At 61.0% G+C, this 18,955-nt stretch overlaps 1 protein-coding gene across 1 annotated transcript; it reads right to left on the bottom strand.

The window, feature by feature from the left end:
- Positions 1-208: 208 nt before the first annotated feature.
- Positions 209-17,125, bottom strand: PPP1R9B (protein phosphatase 1 regulatory subunit 9B). The gene is made up of 10 exons (XM_045526213.1): positions 15,260-17,125; positions 11,169-11,301; positions 9,666-9,786; positions 7,759-7,863; positions 6,619-6,754; positions 5,852-6,004; positions 5,686-5,739; positions 2,460-2,689; positions 2,050-2,146; positions 209-1,874 (listed from the first exon to the last, which is right to left on the bottom strand). The coding sequence occupies exons 1-10, from the start codon at positions 16,631-16,633 to the stop codon at positions 1,821-1,823; spliced, it is 2,457 nt and encodes an 818-aa protein (XP_045382169.1). The 5' UTR covers positions 16,634-17,125; the 3' UTR covers positions 209-1,820.
- Positions 17,126-18,955: the final 1,830 nt, after the last annotated feature.

Here is an 18,955-nt window from a genome sequence, read left to right as displayed (position 1 = left end):
GAGACTGACTGAACGAACTCTCTAGAAACTCCCAGCCTTGCCCAAGAGGGCTGAACAAAAAGCATGGGTGCTGAAGGGCGCAATGGTGGCAGAAAGGCACTTTGCCCGAACCGGGGAACCCTCAGGGTCGGAGGCAGAGCTGATGGGAGGGGACCCCCCCTCCCCGCCCCCGCCGGCTCCAGCGAATCAAGAAACCAGGCAGCGAGGCTCTGGGGGCTGCTTTTATGGGGACGACCTGACAGAGGGCATGGTCCGTACAAAACCGGAAACAATACATACATATATATATATTATATACAGAGACGCGGTCCTCCGGAAGGCTGGGCAGGGGCGGCCGCCGGCCGGGAAACCGGAAGCGCCCTGCGGCCCCGCCCGCCCGGCTCCGCCCCCTTCGTCAGCCAGGGTGAAGGGCACGGGCCGGCCGGCGCGGGGACAGCCAGCGCTCTCAGGGGGTGGGGCACGTCTGGGGGCAGGAAGGGGGGGGCAAGAAATACTGATCGATGGCACGGCCTATTTACAGGGACGAGGAGGAGCCAAAACGGACGGGACGGCGTTGTCTGTTTTTAAAAAATGAACAAAAACCCAGGCTTGGGGCGGGGCATGAAGAAGTGGCAAGATGAGATGGATTCTGAAAGCAGAGGGGACCTGAGGGGGGGGGGGGGGTCTCACCTCCCTTGGTCCAAGCCCCAATTTGGGGTTAAAGTGGGAAACAGCATCAATTCCACTTAGATGGCAGGCTGCCAGCAGGGCAGCCCTGGTCTCTGAAAAGATGAGAAGTAGTAAAATTTTGCCCTCCAGTCAAAACATTGGAAAACAGTTGGGAGGGAGGTGGTTGAGGCTGAATCGCTGCGATGTTAGTACAAGGCTTCCAGGTGTCCCCCAGGGCAGGCCGGGCAGGGCAGGGCCAGGCCTGGCTCTCCAGGGAGAAATGTTCCCCTTGCCTAATAGCAGGGTCTCTGCAGCCAGGCCCCCTAAGCTGACCTCCTCTCCTCCCTGGCATTCCCAGGCTTGGCCAGAAAACCTGGACCCCAGAGAGGCTGCAGGCAGTTCCAGGAGGAGATTATGGCTATTTGGCACCTGGGAGAGGGGAGGCACAAGGAGAAATTGAGGGCTGCTGCCCCAGGAAACGGGGAGCCAGGGACCAGGTGTCCTGAACTCTCCCTTTTTCCTACAATCACTCCCCTTTTCTGGAAGGATACGTAGGACATCAGTGCAGGGCCAGGCCCAGCCTCCGGGCTCTGGGGTGGACTCTATCCCTCCCGGGACAGGGGACGGGATGGGAGGAGGTGTTGAGGCAACCCCTCAAGCAGGAGGGTCAGAATGCAACAGAGACAGCACAATGATGGGGGGAGAGGGAAGGGCCAAGAAGGTAGAATCTCAAGTCAAGAGGCCCAGGGGCCACCCAGGTGCCCCATGGGCAGGGAGCAGCCTCCAGTTGGTGAGATGCTGGGAGAGCCCCAGCCCCATTCCAGTCCAGAGACAAAGGCTGGAGGTTGTAAAGTCTGGCAGTTTGGTCTGCAAGTCCTTTGTGTCCATCCACTGCCCAGGCCAGCCCACAGCATCCCTTGGCCTCTGTGCCTCAGCCCCGTGGGGCAAGGAGAAGGCCGCCCTTCCAGCCACCTCTGTCTGCCCGGGCCACCTTAAAGGGGCCTGTGTATGGGCCCTCTGGTCCCTGAAGCTGGAGGAGGTGGGGTGGAGGGGTGGGGGGATTCGGGGCACCTGTCCCCAGGCTGGTAGGGGGAGGGGTGGGGTATTGAGGACAGGGGAAGGAGGCCAGTAGGAGTGGGATTAATTATTGTCTGGTCAAGGAATGATTCCTATTAAGTAGAATTGGAATTCCTCAGTGTTTGCAGGTTTCCTTCCAGTTCTGAGATCTGGAAAACAAAGGAGAGGGGTCAAACCTGGGCATCAGGCCTGGGCCCCGCCCCTTCTGCCCCCTGGTGGGGATGCAAGCCCCCTCCCTCCAGGATGCACAGGGTGGCTGCTAGACGGGGGCTTGCATGCTGCCCCCACCATAGGGCTCTGCCCCCAGGGCACCCCTGGGCCTACCTTGTCCAGGAGCTTGTCCATCTCCTCCTTCCTAGCCAGCTCTGATTCCTCCAGAACCCGGCGTTGTGCAGTCTCCTTTTTCAGGAACTCGATCTCCCTGGAGAGAGGCAAGGGACAGATGGCAGGTAAGGGTGTGTGGTCTGGCTTCCATCCAGGGAGACTCAGTGCCACCTGGGCAGCAGCTCTGCTCCTCTCTCTATTCCCAGGTCAGGGGGTCCCAGGTTTTCCCAAAGGCTCTCGGGCCTAGCCCTGTGCTGGCTCTGCTGCCCCGTCACGCCCGGCCCAGGGGCCCTCCAATGTCTGTGCTCTGTGCCTCCCTAACTCAGCTGTGGGGGCTGGGGGTGAGGAACTGCCACCACAGGCCTCTCATCCTCCCCGGGCCCAGGGCACCCAGCACCCCGGTCACGTACTTCTGCTGGTAGTCCTTGATGAGGCGCTTGGCCTTGCTGTACTTGCGCTCCAGGGCTTGGTACTGGGCCTGGGTCTCGCGCAGGTGCTCGTCCACGGCCTGGCACAGGCTCTGGGCCTCGCCCCAGTAGCCCTCCAGTTTCTCCATGCGCTCCTTGTTCTCCTCCACGCTCTGCTCCAGCTGGGCCTTCTCGACCCGCCAGCGCCCCTTCTCCTGCTCCAGGCTCTGCAGCTGAGAGGAAGGAGCAGCCCTGGGTTGGTGGGGGCCAGAGGGAGCCATGGGGCACCCCCACCCTGGCTCTGCGGCCAGTCTCCAGGGGATTCCTACAGATGTGGAGCCCACTGCACCCCAACTAACTCTCCTTGGCTGAGCCTGAGAGCTGAAACCCAGAGAGGGAAGAGGTGGGGCCTCAGCCCCAGAGCTCCAAGCCAAGGGTCCCTGTCACTTCACCCCATTCCTTGATTAGTCACTGGCTACTCTGACTTGGGGTAGGACAACTTCTGTCTCAAGCCTCAGTCCTCCCATCTGTGCAATGGGAGTGATACCTGCCTCTACCTCCCAAGCTCACAAGGGTTACTACAGTGAGACAGCAGATGTGAAAGAGCAGGGCAGGTGAGGGTCACCATTGCTCTCTGTCCCCTCTCTGCAGCCCTGGCCCTGCTGACCAGTCCTTGCTCTTTCTGACCAATCCTGACTCCTCTCCCTGCCCCCAGGTAACCCCAGTGCAGACCTCCAATCCCCAACAGCTCAGTCCTGAATGCTTTGTTCTCTCTGTACCCACTACCCTGCGGCACAGGCTCACCTTCATGCACTGAGCCCCAAATCCCAAGCCCCAGCCTAACCTTGCTCCCAACTTCCAGCCTTATCACTCAGCTCCTCAAACTGTACCTCCCACCTGCACAAACCTATGCCTTTCCTGACATGCTCACTTCTGTTAAAAGGTGCCACAAACTTCTAGCCACCCAGGCACTCATCTCAAGCCCCTGCCTGCTCCGCCACCTTGTTGGCTCCAAATGTCCCTTGCTCTCTGTTCCCAGCCACACAGGCCTTCCTGCAGATTCAAACTTGCCACAGGACCTTTGCACGTGCTGTGCCTGGTACCTGGAATGTGCCTCTTCTCCCCTCCCCCTTGCCTAGTTATTTCCCATTAGCTCACCCTTCGGCTCACTGCTCAGTGTATCCCTTTCCCCAGAGAAGCCCCCAACAGCACAGCCCCCCTCCCCACCCCCGGCTGAACTGGGTTTCTCCTGCTTTAGGAGTTCAGTAAGCCTGTCCTCTCCCACAGAGCCCCATGTCAGTTTCTAACACAGTCACTGGTAGGCAGACTCTAAGCTGCACAAGGACAAGGATCAACTCTGGTTGTGCCATCACAGTGACTGAACAGTAGTAGCGGGCATCTAGAAGGTACCCCGCAGACGTTTGTAAACTGAATGAATGAACAGATCTTTGATGTGCCCCTCCCCTTCTTCCTCTGCACACACCCAGGGAAACACAGCCTGTCATCTCCACCCTGAAAATGCAGCGCTAACCCACCCTCTGCCTGTACTCTGGGAAGTCCTAGCCCACCCCTGCCAGAACACTGGCCGGGACTCTACCCAGTTTGCCTGCCTCCAAGTCCTGGCTACCCTCACGTCCTCCTACTTCGTAGGCAGTGACCTTCTGAAAACCCCCATATAGCCAGCCACACAGCCCTATGCTGTGTGGACCAAGGCTTGAGTCCTTGGAGGGGAATCAGGACGCTGCAAGCCACAGCCCACCCTGGCAGTCCAGCCCTGCCGCCATCTCTCCCCGACAGGCACACTGCCACCACCCGGCGGGCGTCCTCCCAAAGCCAGCTTCCAGGCTCCATCCAGCTTGTCTCCCTGCCAGGAATGCCCTTTCTTCTGCCCCAGTCATCTAAACCCTGTCTCCTCCCGAGGCCTGGCTTTACACTCCCCTCTCTGGGTGTGCGGTGGGGGTACACCCACACGTGGGAGTGTACACGTGTGTGCCCGGGTGCACTGTGTCTGCAAGGCCCCTGTAGACCTGTCTGTCCCTACCACACCAGAAGCCCCGTGGGGGTGGGGACTCCTACTGTCCAGGCCCCAGCAGGGACCCGATACAGACTTTTAACGTGAAGTCTGTATGTCTACATGCCTGTGAGGGGGCTGGCACCCAGCGTGCTTGTCTAAGCATCTGTGCATGGTACATGCATGTGTCTGTGTATGTTGTGTGTCACCATCTAGTGGTGTCAGCATCAACACCTCCGTGTTGCTTGCCCACTGAGCATGTGCATGCCTGTGACACTCTTCCTAGACCAGGTGGTCCAAATGAGTCATGATGACTATGTACCTTCGAGCAGATGAATGCAGAGCACATCTACGTATCCAGACTGACGCCCCTGGGCGTGCTGCCACAGGAAGCACGGGTGCAGTGTTTCCATGATCGTGTCTGTGTAGAGTGGGTGTCTCCATATGTCTGGGGGAGTGGGTCTGTGAGGCTGGAGGGTATCACTGTGTGTATCTCTGGGTGGTCTGTATTTATCACTGGGCCTACACATAGAGGACATATGTGGGACAGTGTAAACACAAAGACATCTAGAGCAGGACTTAGTGTGCTTCAGTATCAGAGCTAGGACTTTTGGCTTTTTTTTTTTTTTTTTTGTAACAGGGTCTTGCTCTTGTTGCCTGGGCTAGAGTGCAGTGGCATCGTCATAGATCACAGCAACCTCAAACTCCTGGGCTCAAGCAATCTGCCTGCCTCAGACTCCCACGTAGCTGGGACTACAGGCACATGACACTGTGTCTGGATAAGTTTTTTATTTTTTGTAAAGACGGGGTCTCACTATATTGCCCAGGCTGGTCTTCAACTCCTGGCCTCAAGTGATCCTCCCACAGTGCTGGGATTACAGGTGTGAGCTACTATGCCCAGCCACACTTTGGGGTTTTTATTGAGTATGTATTATGTCAGATGTTGTGCTAAGGACTTTACATGTATTATCTCATTGAATCCTCACAATGATCCCATGGTGTTAGGTATTACCGTTAGCCCATTTTACAGATAAGGAGACTGATGCAGAGCAGCAAGGGATGGTGGAGCAGACGGATCCAGAGCTCCATCTTTTAACACTATGTCCCTTTGCCTCAGAGTAACCTATTCTATGGGTGCCTGTGCCTGAGGGTACTGTACAAGCATCAGTGTGCAGGTGTGAGGGTGGGGACCCTGTTCCTCGACACACGCCCCCTCACCTTTCTCTTGAGCTGCTGGATCTCGGCCTCAGTGACGGCATGCTTGATCTGGAGCTGTGGGCAGAGGGCAGGCGCTCAGCTCCGGCTGGGTGGGGCAGGCCACGCTGAGGGCAGGACACCGGCCCATCTCCGCCCTCCACCACCCCGGGCAGCCCCCTCCTCCCACCTCCTTGAACTTGTGCACCAGCTTCTCAGGCTCCATGTCCACGGGGGACAGTGCATCCTCGTTCTCTGCTAGCTCGAACACCTCGATGGCCATCTCGCCACCTGGGAACGTGGGGCTCAGCTCCTCATCCTCGTCCGTGGCGTACTCCCCCGTCTGTGAAGGAAGGTAGGAGGCCGTGGACCCTACTCACCCCCCCTCCCTCAGCCCTGACAACCAGGGCTTAGACCAGCAGCAGGCTGCCCCGTGAGGCTGGGGGCCACCCAGGGGTGTGGGTCGTGCCCCCCGTCAGCCTGGGGCTGCACCAGAGGCAGGTTTGTATCTTCCCCCAGTAGCTTCTGGAATCCCCTGCAGGCAGAGGCAGTTCCCGCATAAGACTGGGACCCTGAAGAAACAGCCTGTACCGTCCCCCTTACGCTATGGGTCCCCTGGGGTCTGGCTCTGTCTCCCTCCTCAGATTAGGTCCCTTGAGCTTAGGGGCTGTGCCCTCCCCTCAGAGTGGGGGCTCTTTGAGAGAACCATGTTTCCTTATAGCGTTAGGCAGGCTCTCTGAAGAGAGAGGGTACGACTCCTCCATCAGACCAGGGGTTCTTTGAGGGAGGGGTCTGTATGTCCTCCCTCAGACTGGGGCTCCCCAGGAAGAGGGACCAGCTCCACACTTTGCACTTCGGGTTTCTTTAGGGGGCCTGGGAAAGCAGTAGATGGGAGTGTAATGCTTCAGCTAGCCACCTGGGGGCGATCACGCTGCCAGCCAGGCCTGGAGTCCCTACCTCCTCGTCTTCCTCCCCGTACTGGGCGTATCTCTGCTCCATCATCTCCCGCTGCCATCGCTCCTGTTCCAGGGTCTGCTGAATTAGCTGGGCCACTTCGCTCTGCTCTCCCGGCCGCTCCCGGCCAATCATAAACCTGCAGGGGCACCGGCGTCAGCCCCTGCCTCTGTCCTCAGCGGGCAATGCTACCATCTTCCCTGCTGGTGCTCCCCTCTCCAAACTCAGCCCTCCCAGGGGAGGTGAAATGAGAGGGCTGAGTCCAAAGGCTGCAGTGTTAATAATGAATGGGAGAACACAGGGCCTTACTGGGTTTCCTTCCCAGGGGAGAGAGGAGGGCCCACTAGCTCTTCTGGCCAGTTTTTGGGGAGAGGGGGTGTCAGCCAAACTTTGAGCTGGGCTGCAGGTGACATGAGCTCAGGAGCTGCCAGTCTGGGGGGCTCTTCCCCACCACGTGGGAGAAACCCAGGCAGGGGAATGGTGAAGATGACCCGTCCCAGCAGGGCTGGAGCCGTGGAGGTGTGTCTTGGGTATGCTCCAAGCCCCCTGCGCTTCAGGAAGGGGCGGGATGATGGCAACCGGAGATTAGGATGAAGAGGAAACAGTGGAACTTCCAGGCACCAGCCCCTCCTCCCCGTGGCCACCCACATCCTGTTTCTCTCCACCACCCTTTCCTGGGGGCAGGGGCAGGGGGTCATCCCTGAATGTGAAGACAGAGGCGGAACCGGGGAGCTTCTAATCCAATCCCCTTCCCTTGCAGGCCCAGGACGAGTCTTCCCGGGATTGGATGGGGCTGGGCAGGAGGGAGGGAAGAAGTTCCCGGTGAGGGGACCCCAGTTTGGCTGGCATTCACCCTGCACATCTTGGTTCTTCAATGAGTGAGTCAGGGACAGGCAGGAAGGAGGGAGAATAAGCCCCAGAGGACAGTGTGTGGGGCGCCGAGCCCTGGTGGCCCTCAGCGTCTGGGAGCTCGGCATGGGAAGCCAGGCATGGGGCAAGGGACTGTGGGCTCAGCAGTTCCTTCAGGCAGGAGTCAGCTGAACCTCCACGAGCCGGCAGCCCAGAAGCTTCACTGGGCAGGTGAGCGAGGCGTCTGGGTGAGGGCCTCCCCCCGCCCCGGGGCCCACCCCTCTGGGCTCTCACCGCACTCGGCCCTTGGTGTTCCGGAGCACAGAGGCTGCAAAGCTTTGGGTCACTCCCACCAGACTTGTTCCGTCCACCTCCACCAGGAGGTCGTTCACCTGGATCCTAGGGGAGCAATGCTTGTTAAGGGGGTCGCCAGGGGAACTGTGGAGCTGGGGCAGAGGTGGCTCAGTCCCCACAGGGACCTGGTACTTTGTCTATCTGCATAAAATTCACGAGGCCAGAGGACCGGGTAACAGCCAGGCCACCCGTGTGGCCAGTGAGCCAGGCAAACAAAGCGACACGGGTGTCCAGGGCCAGGAGAGATGGCAGGCACTCTTTCTGTGACAATCACACAACCATCCCCTCCTCCATCACACCAAACAGAGTGGTGTGACAACTTCAGCGCTCATCTCTGCCACATACCCCAGCAAGCGGCCCCACAGTACACAAGTGACACGCTGCCCTCTTATGTGCACGTTTGTGCACAGACCTGAGTCCACAGATGTCCTCCTAAATGCCTGAGACGCGAGTAGCACTCTCTTGTGTTCACATGCCATCGCACACACCTGACACAGGTGCACACCTCCAGCACACTCCAGCTGTGGCACCTGAAGCCCTGCTCTCCACACAGGAACGGGAGAGATGGGGTGGCCCAGCCTGGCCGGTCAAGGGAGAGGAAGACGCCCAGGTGGGGGGCCCCTTGGCCACCTCCTTCCTCCACTCTCACTCCCTGGGCACTTCAGGCCTTCTCTCAGGGCTCCCACACGGAAATGGAGGAAACGGCTCCCCAGGTGGGCACGCGCTCGTGGACACGTATGCACACACACTCCCCACACAGCCACCAGGCGACAGCCGGAAAGGCTCTGGACGTTCAAATCAGGAGGGGAAGTGAGTAAGTGAAAGAATAGGACTGTCATCATTCCTGTTCCCTGCCCCCTCCATGCCACCTGGGCCACAAGAGGCAGAAGCCCCCTGAATGGGGCAACCCCACCTCTTGGTCTTCCCCAAAGTCACCCAGGCGGCACAAGGACACCTACTCACCTCTGTCATACGGAAGGGGTCTGGGTTTGGAGGTATCACCACAAGCAACCTCCAATGTCAACCTCTTACCCACCCTGGGGGATGCCCCGCAGCCCTGCCCACCGCCATTCCTACCCCCTACAATACACACCCAGCGGAACAGCCCACAGAGGGGTCACCAGGCTGGCCCAGTGCTCCAGGACACCCTCCCTGAACCTTCTGACCCACCTCCAGAGCCACCAGTTTGTCTAGCCATGTCAACACCTGGCCCCCCCAACCCCATGCTCCAGGCACACCTGCCTGCTTTCGGCTCCCCTGCCTGGAACCTCCTGCACTCCTTCAGCACAGCTAACTCCTATTCAGCCTTCAGCACTCTGGTCCAGTGCCACTTCCTCCAGGAAGGCTTTCCTAATGCTCAGAGGTCGTGCTCTCCTGTCTTATGCTGTTTGTGGCACCTTGTATTTTGCCATTTTCTGGATGTCCATTTGTTTAATGTCTGTCTACCTCACACTGCACTGCACGGACCCTCACCAGGGACTCCCCAGGGCCTGGCACCAGCCTGACAAGAGTCAGGGACTTAATGTTTGTTAAATGAAAGAAAATGCTCAAATGTACTCCAGACACAGCCTCCACGCCTGTGCCCTCCAGACCAAGGCCCAGCACGCACTTCAAACCAGGATACACAACTGACAGCCCCCATCTTCACTAGCTCCCCCCGGACGCAGGGCCCTGAGGGTGAGGGTTTCTGTCTGTTGTACTCACTGTTGTATCCCAGGGCCCAGCAGGGCTCCCTCTGTGAACATCTGCACCACACACAGAGCACGCACGTCTCCCAGGGCACGACCCGAGCCCGCTCCAGGGCCCACCCCCCAGATGATGGCCAGCGGGGACAGTGGGGGTGGTACCTGCCATCCCGATGGGCCGCGCCACCCTCGGTCACGGTCTTGACGAAGATGCCCAGCTTCTCCAGACCCATGTCGGCCCCGGCCCCCATGCCGATGATGCTGATGCCCAGGCCCTCGGAGTCTGTGGAGCAGAGGGGGGCATGGTCGGGAGAGCCCTCCAGACAGGACTTGCAGGGGCACGGGAGAGGCCCTCCATCCTGGACTCTAGGGCAGAGCCCCCACCAGAAAGCAGTCCCCACACTTAGCAGACGTCCCACAGCTGAGGAAGGGGTGTGGTTCTGTCTACCCACTTTTTGCCCAACTGAAAGAACTGATGGGCAGCAGGGCGTGCCAAAGGTGGCCTGGCAAGGGAGAGACGCTTGTGGATGCGGAGAAGGGTGTGTGGCCTGAAGGGGTGGCTGGGATGGGGCCTGGCCCTAAGCCTTTTGGTCTCCTCCCTTTCTAGGCAGTCTCGCCTACTCTCCTGGCTGCAGAGCCCAGAGACCTCCTGGTTTCCTCTCCCCCGAGGCCCACTCCCCTATCCACACCTGCCCCGCCTCTCGTGGGCCTCCGATACCCAATCTCATGACCCTCCCCACAAACACGCCTTCATCGGAGACAGCACCACCACCCACCAGCTGCCAGGCCTGGGAGGCACCTGGATTCCTCCCTCCCCCTCACAGCCTCCGCCGGAGCCGAATCACCACCAGGTCCTGCTGATCCTCCTCCCACCCCGGGATCTGTCAGGTCCACCCACTCCCTGCTCTGCCAGCGTCTTGCCCACACCACAGTGGTTCTCACCATGCACTTGGGACCCTCTCCATACATCACAGTCAGGTGTGGTCTTTCTAGAATACCTTTCCTGCGCCTCACAACAGCTTCCAGTCCATCTCAGAAGCAAGACCACGTCCTGCCCGTGGTCTGCGAGGCCCTGTCTGCACGCCCTTCTTGCCCTCCCTGTGAAAATGCAGCCAAGCCTCTCTCCTCCGCTCTCCTGTGCACGCCTCTAAATGCCTGCTCTCCAGAGTTCAACCCCAGCATCGCTTCCCCAGGGAACCCCCAGCCCCAGGCTGGTTTGGTCTCCTGTTAAGTGTTTTCGTATCAGCCCCAATTTCCTCCCAGCACCTATGACAGTGCCTAGGGATGCAGTTGGATACGACTGTTCCACCCTTGTCTGTCTCCCCAACTCTGAGGACACACGCTCCCTAGTGAACCTGCCTGGGCCATCACTACATCCCCAACACAGCCCTGGACCCAGCACCAAGTGTCCAACAGAGATCTGTTGACTGAACGGGCAAATGTCATTCCAGAACAGCGGTGGTGGGGGTTGTGAGCTTGGCCGGGGTTAGAGTCCCTGTGTGGCTGGGGTGCTGGCAGGGGAGGGTGGGGGAAGGTCACCAAGGACCTGAGTCAGGGGTAGAGGCCCAACCTGTCTGTGGGAGCGCCTGTGGGCACAGGGCAGAAGGGCCCCAGAGAGGAGACCCGGGTCAACTCCAGCTGTGCCCAAGCGGCCTGGCCTCTCACCCTTCTCCAGCTCCACAGGGAACAGCTCCAACCTCTCCACCCGCTTCTCCAGCTCGTACTCGGCAGAGGCTGCCATGGGATCCACATCCTCATTGCGACGATCGTAGTCCTCGTTGGAGTAGGTGCTGAACACCTGCGGAAGGGGGGCGGCTGTCAGAGAGGCTGGCAGGAGGGCAAGGGCAGAACTGGCGTGAGAGGCTGAGGGGCAAGCAGGGCCACCAGCCCATGCCCTGCTCGCCTCTGGCCACATGCCTTTGCCCCACCCCCAGACAGGCTTGAGATGATGAGGCTGCACCCAGCCCCGTCAGGACCCAGCTCTGAGCAAAGGCCCTTCTAGTTCTGGAGCCCAGGGTCAAGAGAGAAAGGGACCCAGCCTTGCCCGATCCGCACCGTCATTCTCTCTGCAGCTCCGACCAGCGTGAGCATGGTCTGCCGGGGGATGGATGCACGATCCTGGAGAAAGTGTCAGGCCTAGGAACCCAGACCCCCAGATCAGAAAGAGTGAGAGATGAGCACTCCGGGAGCCAGATAGAGACGAGCGGGGACACAAAGACACAGATACAGAGAGGAAAGAACAGGCTGAGCAGAAGAGGGGAATAGGAGGAGGGGAGAAAGGATGGAGAAGATGCTGGAGGATGCCAGATGGGGAGAGCGGGGGGAGCGGGTGTGAGACAGCAGAGGGGGAGGGGAGCAGGAGAGAGGAGGATGGGCACAGGCAGGGACTACCCAGCTCTGACCTGCACCTGCAGTGGATTCTGGGGGCAGAGGAGGCAGGCAGGAAGGACCACCTCTACCCCATGGAGAAAGGGCAGGCCCTCCACCCCGCGTGCCCTTCAGGTGGCAGAAGCAGGGGAGAAGGCCAGGCCCTATGGCCTGCCCTGCATGCCCAGGCCTGTCTCCCTCCAGACGGCAGCTCTGAGTTATGCCGCCTGTCCCCATGTGCTAGGGGGCTCAGACAGAGGCTCTAGGACCTGGGCCCTGGGGAGACTGAGGAGATGGACCAGGTGGCAGCCTCTCTGACGCTGTGCATGCTGAACCCAGCCTCCACAGGGGCTCCCAGGCCAGCCCTGCCTTGGGATCTCCTATGCCTCTCGCTGTCTCCCTCAGCAAAGAGGGGGTTCCCCATCCCCATCCCCAAAGAACAGAGAAGCTGGGACAGGGGCTCTGTGGGAGAGCCTAATTCTGGGCCCAGGCAGGGGTGTCCTCAGTGGGAGGTTAATGAGCAACATTTGGGGTACCATGACATGTTCAGGCTTCACTGCCTGCAGCGACAGGTTGGCACCGCTTGGAGCCAAGCGGGGGTGGGGAGCAGCTCTATCAGATGGCTGGGCCTGAAGCTGGAGCCAGAGTGGGGCCCTGTCTCCCCCAAGGCCCCTGCTAGTGCCCCCTCTGCACCAGGAGCAGGTCCTGCGGGCACCCTGGCTGGCAGTGGCACTCCTGTCCCAGCCTTTGCTTGCTCCATGTCATCCCCCCCATGGAGGCTCACTGCCATGGGGGAGGGGGAGGGGTGCTCATAGGACTAGAAGCATGGCTGAAAGGGGCCTTCACGGTCACTTAGCTCAATGTCCTCGATTTCACAGCATCAGAGAAACCCCGGCTCAGGCCCTTAAATCTTGTCTGTCCATTGCACCCCTTGGAGGAACAGGGTGCCATTCCACACACAGCCCAAGACATCAGGCCTGCCACCCAAGGTCACACAGGTTAGACAGTGGCAGGGCAGGATGAGACTGCACCCAGCTGGGCTCTAGTGGTGGGTCGCCAGTGACTCTGTTGCCATTACACAAGTGCCCCAGGCCCTGTGACAGGGGCTGGCGTGAGCCTGGACTCAGCAGATGGGCTTTGGCCCACTTTTACATCTGAGACCCTGACCCTCACCCTCTGCTCCAGGAGACAACGTCCCCTCATCTCTCAGTCTCTGTGGTCTCCCGGGTCAACCAACCCCCTACCAAGACAGACACACACCCCCACTGTGACCTCCAAAACACACCCTCACAGCCTGACCTGGGCTTTGCCCTCTCTTGTTCTCAGCCTATCAAGTCCTATTCTCCTTTCAAATCCTGCCCCTGCAGGAATCCCAGGCCTCAGGCTCCGAGGCCCCCCTGAACCTCCACCCCACAGATCACCCCCCACCCCTCATCAGTCTGCCCACTACAATAAGCCCAGCCTATCAGAGGGCCCTGGGCCCAGTCCCACCTCCTAGGTGACAATCTAGAATCGGTTCTCTGCCCTCAGCAGAAACCTCCACCTGCATGAGGGCAACAACTGGGTTGTCAGTGGGCATGGGACCCTGCATTCAGCATCAGTGCAGGGGCGGGTGGGGGGGAACCGGGGCCTTGGGCACCAGGCAGAGGAGGAAATCCCCAGCAAGGCCGAAAAGTCAGACACACACTCAGGCTGCACCGCTCGCCCCGGCTCTCACACTGGGCGGAAGAGCTTCAGAGTCTCCGGGGAGTCGGGAAGCACTGCTCCAAATCATGTGCTATTTTTTACCAAAAAATCAGGGTAAGGTGTCAAATATAGACAGTCAGAGGCCCGGACCAAACTCCATCTCTGAGGGCATCAGGCTGCTCAGGGAATGGGTGGGGGTGGGGGTAGGGGGACTCCCTCAGAGTCCCCAGATCCTCCGTTGCCTCCAGGACCCCACTGCCTCAGAAGAGGTGAGGGGACGACGGCAAGGGACTCCTAAGGTCCCAGCCCAGGGGAAGGGGCTGGCCTGGGAGGGGAGTAGCAACCTCCACTCACTTTTAACCTTTAGGCCTCTTACTGGGGTGTGGGGTGGGAGGTGGGCAAGGGGCAGAGGTTGTACTCTGGGGCGGGTGAGAGGCAACTTGGGCAGCTTCAGTGTCCAGGAGTAGTTATGGCAACGACAAGCAAACAGATGGGAGTTTGGCTGGGGAAGGATAAAGGCCGGGCAGGGACCTGGACACTTCCCTGGGGCGGCTCTGGGGCTGGGCACAGCTGAGCCTGGGGCAGTGAGAAAGAACGATCAAGGCTGAATGTGCCAGCCAAGAGTGGAGGGTGGTAAGAAGTGGCAGGGGAGGGCGCTGGGGTTCTTAATTTGCCCCAGGGGATGTCCCCTCCCCAACCACACTGTTCTGAGGATCTCAAATCACTGGCACAGCCCACAAACCAATCACCAACAGTGGTGGTGGGAATGGGGGTAAAATGAGACCCCCAAAAGGGGCAGCTCCCATCCCTTTTTCAGGAGAATGTGGCAAAAGCACTGGGGGACTGCCAAGCCATGGGCATCCGTCCTACTGGGCAGCCAAGAGCAAAGGCATGCCCACTACTGCCAGGCACCCTGGGGTTTCCCAGCCCCTCCTCCTCCTCCTGCCTGCAGAAGGTCTACTCCCCTCAAGGGCTCATGGTGCCCCCTCCCAGGGCAAGCCAGGACGTGGTAGCTGGTGGCACAGACCCCCAGGGAACAGGGCCCCAGCAACAGTCACATGGCCGTAGACCAGCTCACCCTCACGACCTGCTTCCCTCTTTCACTTCTGCAAAGTTGGGGTGGGCGTACAAACAGAATGGAGGAATGGCCGCCATCCCCTGCACCTTTGTGCTGGGAAGTTCCCGGCCACCACTCCCTGGTCCCATCCAGCTCCCCTGCAAGGGGCAAGCAGGGACTGTTTCTAAGCTCCCTGACCCCCTTCCAGGGTGAAGGAGGGCCAATGTAGGGAGTCTCTCCCCAGGCCAATGTAGGGAGTCTCTCCCCAGCACGCACACTCCCCTTCACACCATCGAAGGCCCTTCTTCCTGGCAATCTCTGGAGGATGTCTGGAGAGGAAGGGAAAGCAGGTGTCCCAGGACCCGCGAGGGGCACGGAGGGTGCGAAGGGTGGGGGGGGCAGGACAGCAGGCGGAAGAACCTGAGGGCAGGTCGGGGCAGGCCACCCGCATCTCAGACCTGAAAATCGTCCACCTCTGACAAACAGCTGGAACTCCCCCACGCCCCCCTCAGGGTGGGAACTTCTGGGAAGGGGGCTGGGTGGCAGGGGCTGACTCAGCCTGCCAAACCCGGCTAGCTGGCGAGCCGGGGGCGGCCGCATGCACGTGGCAGGGGCGGCGCGGGGGCGGGGAGGGGGGCTCACTTACTTGGATGGGCGCAGTGCTGAAATGGATCTTCCGGCTCGGGGCAGGGTCCTCTTCCTCTGAGAGCCCGGGGATCTCCACGCACCCCGACTCAGGCTCGTAGGGGGGTTCCCCATCCTCCTCGTCTTCGTCGTCGTCCTCTTCCAGGGCACTGCCCCCAGAGTCCTCCCCGAGCCCACTGTAGGCGCTCACGTCCACCAAGTCCGCCTCCGAGAAGTCCTCCTTCTTGGACTCATCTGCCTCCTCAGGGGCCACGTCCGGGGCCCTGCCACTGCCCACCTCCCTCTCTGGCGCTGCCACCGTAGCCGCCTCCTCCTCGGGGGCCGCTTGGGTCTTCTGCTCCTCGGGCGCGGGACTGGCTGTGGTTGCCGAGGTGCTGCCATTCTCCAGGGCCGCGTGGACCGTCACCTCGGCCTGGATCACCTCCCCGGGCGCCGACTCTGCCTCCGACTCCCCGCTCTCCTCCACCTCCACCGGCTTAATCTTCCGCACCTCCCGGGGCTTGGGGGGCGGTCGGGCGGGGGCCACTCGGTGCTGCGGGGGCTGCTGCCCTCCGGAGCCGCGCTCCTTCTCGGCCGGGGCATCCCCCGACGGGGCAGGCGGTGGCGGCGGTGGCGGCTGGAACACCCGGGACCGCTTACTGACCAGCTTCGAGTTGACCTGGGGGGCGCCTGCGGCCGCGGCCCTGGCGGGCCCGGGCCCGCGATGGAGGCCGGTCCGCGAGTCGGCCTTCTCGAAGACGGCGCTGAGCTGGCTGACTGTCGGCGACACGGCGTCGGCGTCCAGCTTGTCCAGCGCCTCGGTGCTGCCGTTGAAGCGCACCACGACATCCAGCTTCCGGTCCTGCAGGCCGGCGCGCTCCTGCCTCAGCAGCCGCCGCGCCGCGGCCTCCTTGTCGCCGCCTGCGGCCGCGGGGACGCGTTCGAACAGCTTCCGCGTCTCCTGCAGCCGGGACGGCGGGTGCGGCGGCGGCGCGGGCTGCGCGGAGGGCGCGGGCTTGGAGTCGAAGCGGCTCACGCGCTCCGACACGCTAGTGCCCAGCTTGAGCAGGGCGCTGTGGTCCACGTTCTCGTTCAGGCTGCTGGCCCGCGGCAGCGACAGACGCACGCCGCGCTCGGGCGCCCGCGGGGCCTCGGCCAGGCCCGCGCCGCCACCGGCCTCGCCCGGCTGCCCCGCCGTGGTGCCCATCTGCAGGAACATACTTTTGATGCGGTGGACGTTGGAGCCATATTTCTTGTGGTGGGCCCCCTTGGGTGCCTCGTCGGGCCCGGGCGCATCGGGCTGCTTCAGCGCCTGGATGCCCGCCTCGTAGGCGCTGCGGTGTGGGGAGGCGCTCCGGAGGGGACCCCCAGGCCCCCGCGGCTCCGTCTTCATCATGGTGGGGGGAGCCGGGTTCGCATGCCCCCGCTCCCCGCTCCCCCCCTCCAACAGGCGGCTGGCCAAGTCGGGACCACCGCCCCCTCCCCCAGAAAAAAGAACCCCCGAAAGGCCTTTTTTTAGGGTCCCCCCAAAACCAAGCTACCCAGAACAGTTAATCGCGTTAAAAAAAAAATGGGAAAAAAAAATCCCCAAGCGCCCTGTGTGGGTCGCCTCCCCCAGTCAAGCTGCCAACGACAGCCAGTCCCCCTTCGAAAGCCGGAGCGGCCTGGTACGGTCGCCCCTACCCAAATTAGAAAAGCGGCGGCTGGGGCCGGTGGGAGCGCGCGCCCTGCCCGCGAAGCAGCGGCGGCGACGTCGGTTCACATCGTCCGAGGCGGTGTCAGCGGGGCTGGCAGCCCGGGAGCCCCCCAATCCGGCCAGAAGCCTCGGCTCTCGGGGGTCCCGGCACCGCTGCGCCCATGGCTGCTCGGCCGGTCCGGGCTGCTCCGCCGCCGCGCCTCCCTCCCTCCCTCCCTCCCCCCCGCGCCCCGAGCCTCGGTCTTTCTCTGGCTCTGCCGGAGCGGCGGCTGCCGGAGACCGAGCGGCTGCCCTTCTCGCCGCCGCCGCTGGGGGACTGGCACCTCTGGGTCCTAAAGGGATCGGATTTCCGGGGCTGGAGCCTGAGAGCCCTCCTCTTCCCCTCCACCCCCACGTATCCCCTCCCCTGCCCGCCCCTCGCGGACAGCCTTCCGCTGCCCCCGGACCTCGGCCAGTGCTTCTCAACCCTTCCATCCCAACATCTGGCTGCAGCTTATCACAACCCACAGAACCGCACCCCACTAAATACTGGGGAGAGGCAACCCAGCCACGGTGGTCTCAGTGTGGCCCCTCTCCTCACATGTGAAGGGGGGTTCTGTGGGGAGGGACAGAGGATCATTTCCTTCAAGGTCCTTAGAACTCCTTAGTAGGCTTCAAGGCTAGTAGCATCAACATCACAGGGCACTTGGTAAAAATACAGATTTCTGGGCCCTCCCCCACACCTTGTGAAGGAGAATCTCAGGTGGAACCCAGGAATCTGCATTTCACCACTCTTCTATAGGGCAGTTTTTGCACCCTGGAAGGTGTGAAACCTTGGCCCAGTGTTGCTGACCTTGTGCTGGTGGAGGAGGGGCATGAAGGAAGGAGGTGGCCTCCATCACCCAAGTGGCAGGGGATCCCCAAAGCTGCCCTTTGCCCTTTGGAAGTCTGAAGAGGGTGTCCTGTGGCCTGCCTGCTCTGCACCCCAGGCTAGAAGAGAGGGGGTAGAATCCCAGTCTTCATGCCCCAACACTCCTGCCTCTCAAACAGGAAGAAGGGGTTTAGGAGGAGGAATTCTAGAGGCCTGGGGCCAAAGTTTCCCCAGTGAGAGATATAACTTGGGTCTCTGATTTAAAGGATCCTGGCCACTGTGTGCAAGTGTGTGCGGGGGGGGGGGGGGGGGGGGGGCGGGGAGGACATGACAGTGACCTACACATCGCCTGTCCTGGCAACCCAGAAAACTGCTTGGATGTCCCTCCACTCCAACCCCACTTCCGCCCCACCCCGCCCCCAGTACACAACAAGGGGCCTGGGGCTGCCTGGCCCCGGGGTGTAAAGTCCATCCTCTGGACAGGTCCAAATGCACTGCTGCAGTCCACAGATCCCAGAAACTGATGAACAGAATGGACTCTAGGACCCAGAGAACAACTCAGGCACAAAGCCTCCCCCCACTCCCAGCTGCTTCCTGCATCTCAGGCCTTTCTGCGGCCTCTGCCTCCTCCCCCGCCCTCTTCCCCTCCATCCTCTTCCTCCTTTTCCTAATCTCTCACTCTCCCCCGCCCTGGGCTGGAAGGGTTGGGGAAAGGAGTCTTCCTACCCCTCCACTGTAGGGATGTTGTGTGGGTTTTGTGGGATATTAACCATGGTGCAAAAGAGCTCTGTACAGCGTGGGGGATGGGGTGTCGGGATGCCTCCTGGGAACCCGGAGTATTGGGATGGGGAGGGGCCAGGAACCACAGGACTGGATCCTGAGACTGGTGCTAAGGGGGAGGGAAGATCTGGGTTCTGAGCTGGAGCCAAAAATAAACCCAGACCTCAGGCTTTCCAATGCCACCTGCATCTTCTTCTCTCAGCTGTCCAAGAAAGTCCCCCCTCCCCAATTTTGCATTTTGAGAGGGAGCAGAGTGAAGAAGCCTTGCTCAAGCTCCCCTTCCTCCTGAGCCTTCTTAGAAGGCCTGTTTCAAGAATAAACTTTGGGACTTGGGTTTCCAGACTCAAGCTTGGGGCTTGAAATTCTCCTCCCCACAGCCTCCCCGCCACCCC

The sequence above is a fragment of the Lemur catta genome, chromosome 15, assembly GCF_020740605.2.
Source record: "Lemur catta isolate mLemCat1 chromosome 15, mLemCat1.pri, whole genome shotgun sequence".
NCBI lineage: Eukaryota > Metazoa > Chordata > Mammalia > Primates > Lemuridae > Lemur > Lemur catta.
This window is presented reverse-complemented; position numbering and strand designations above follow the sequence as displayed.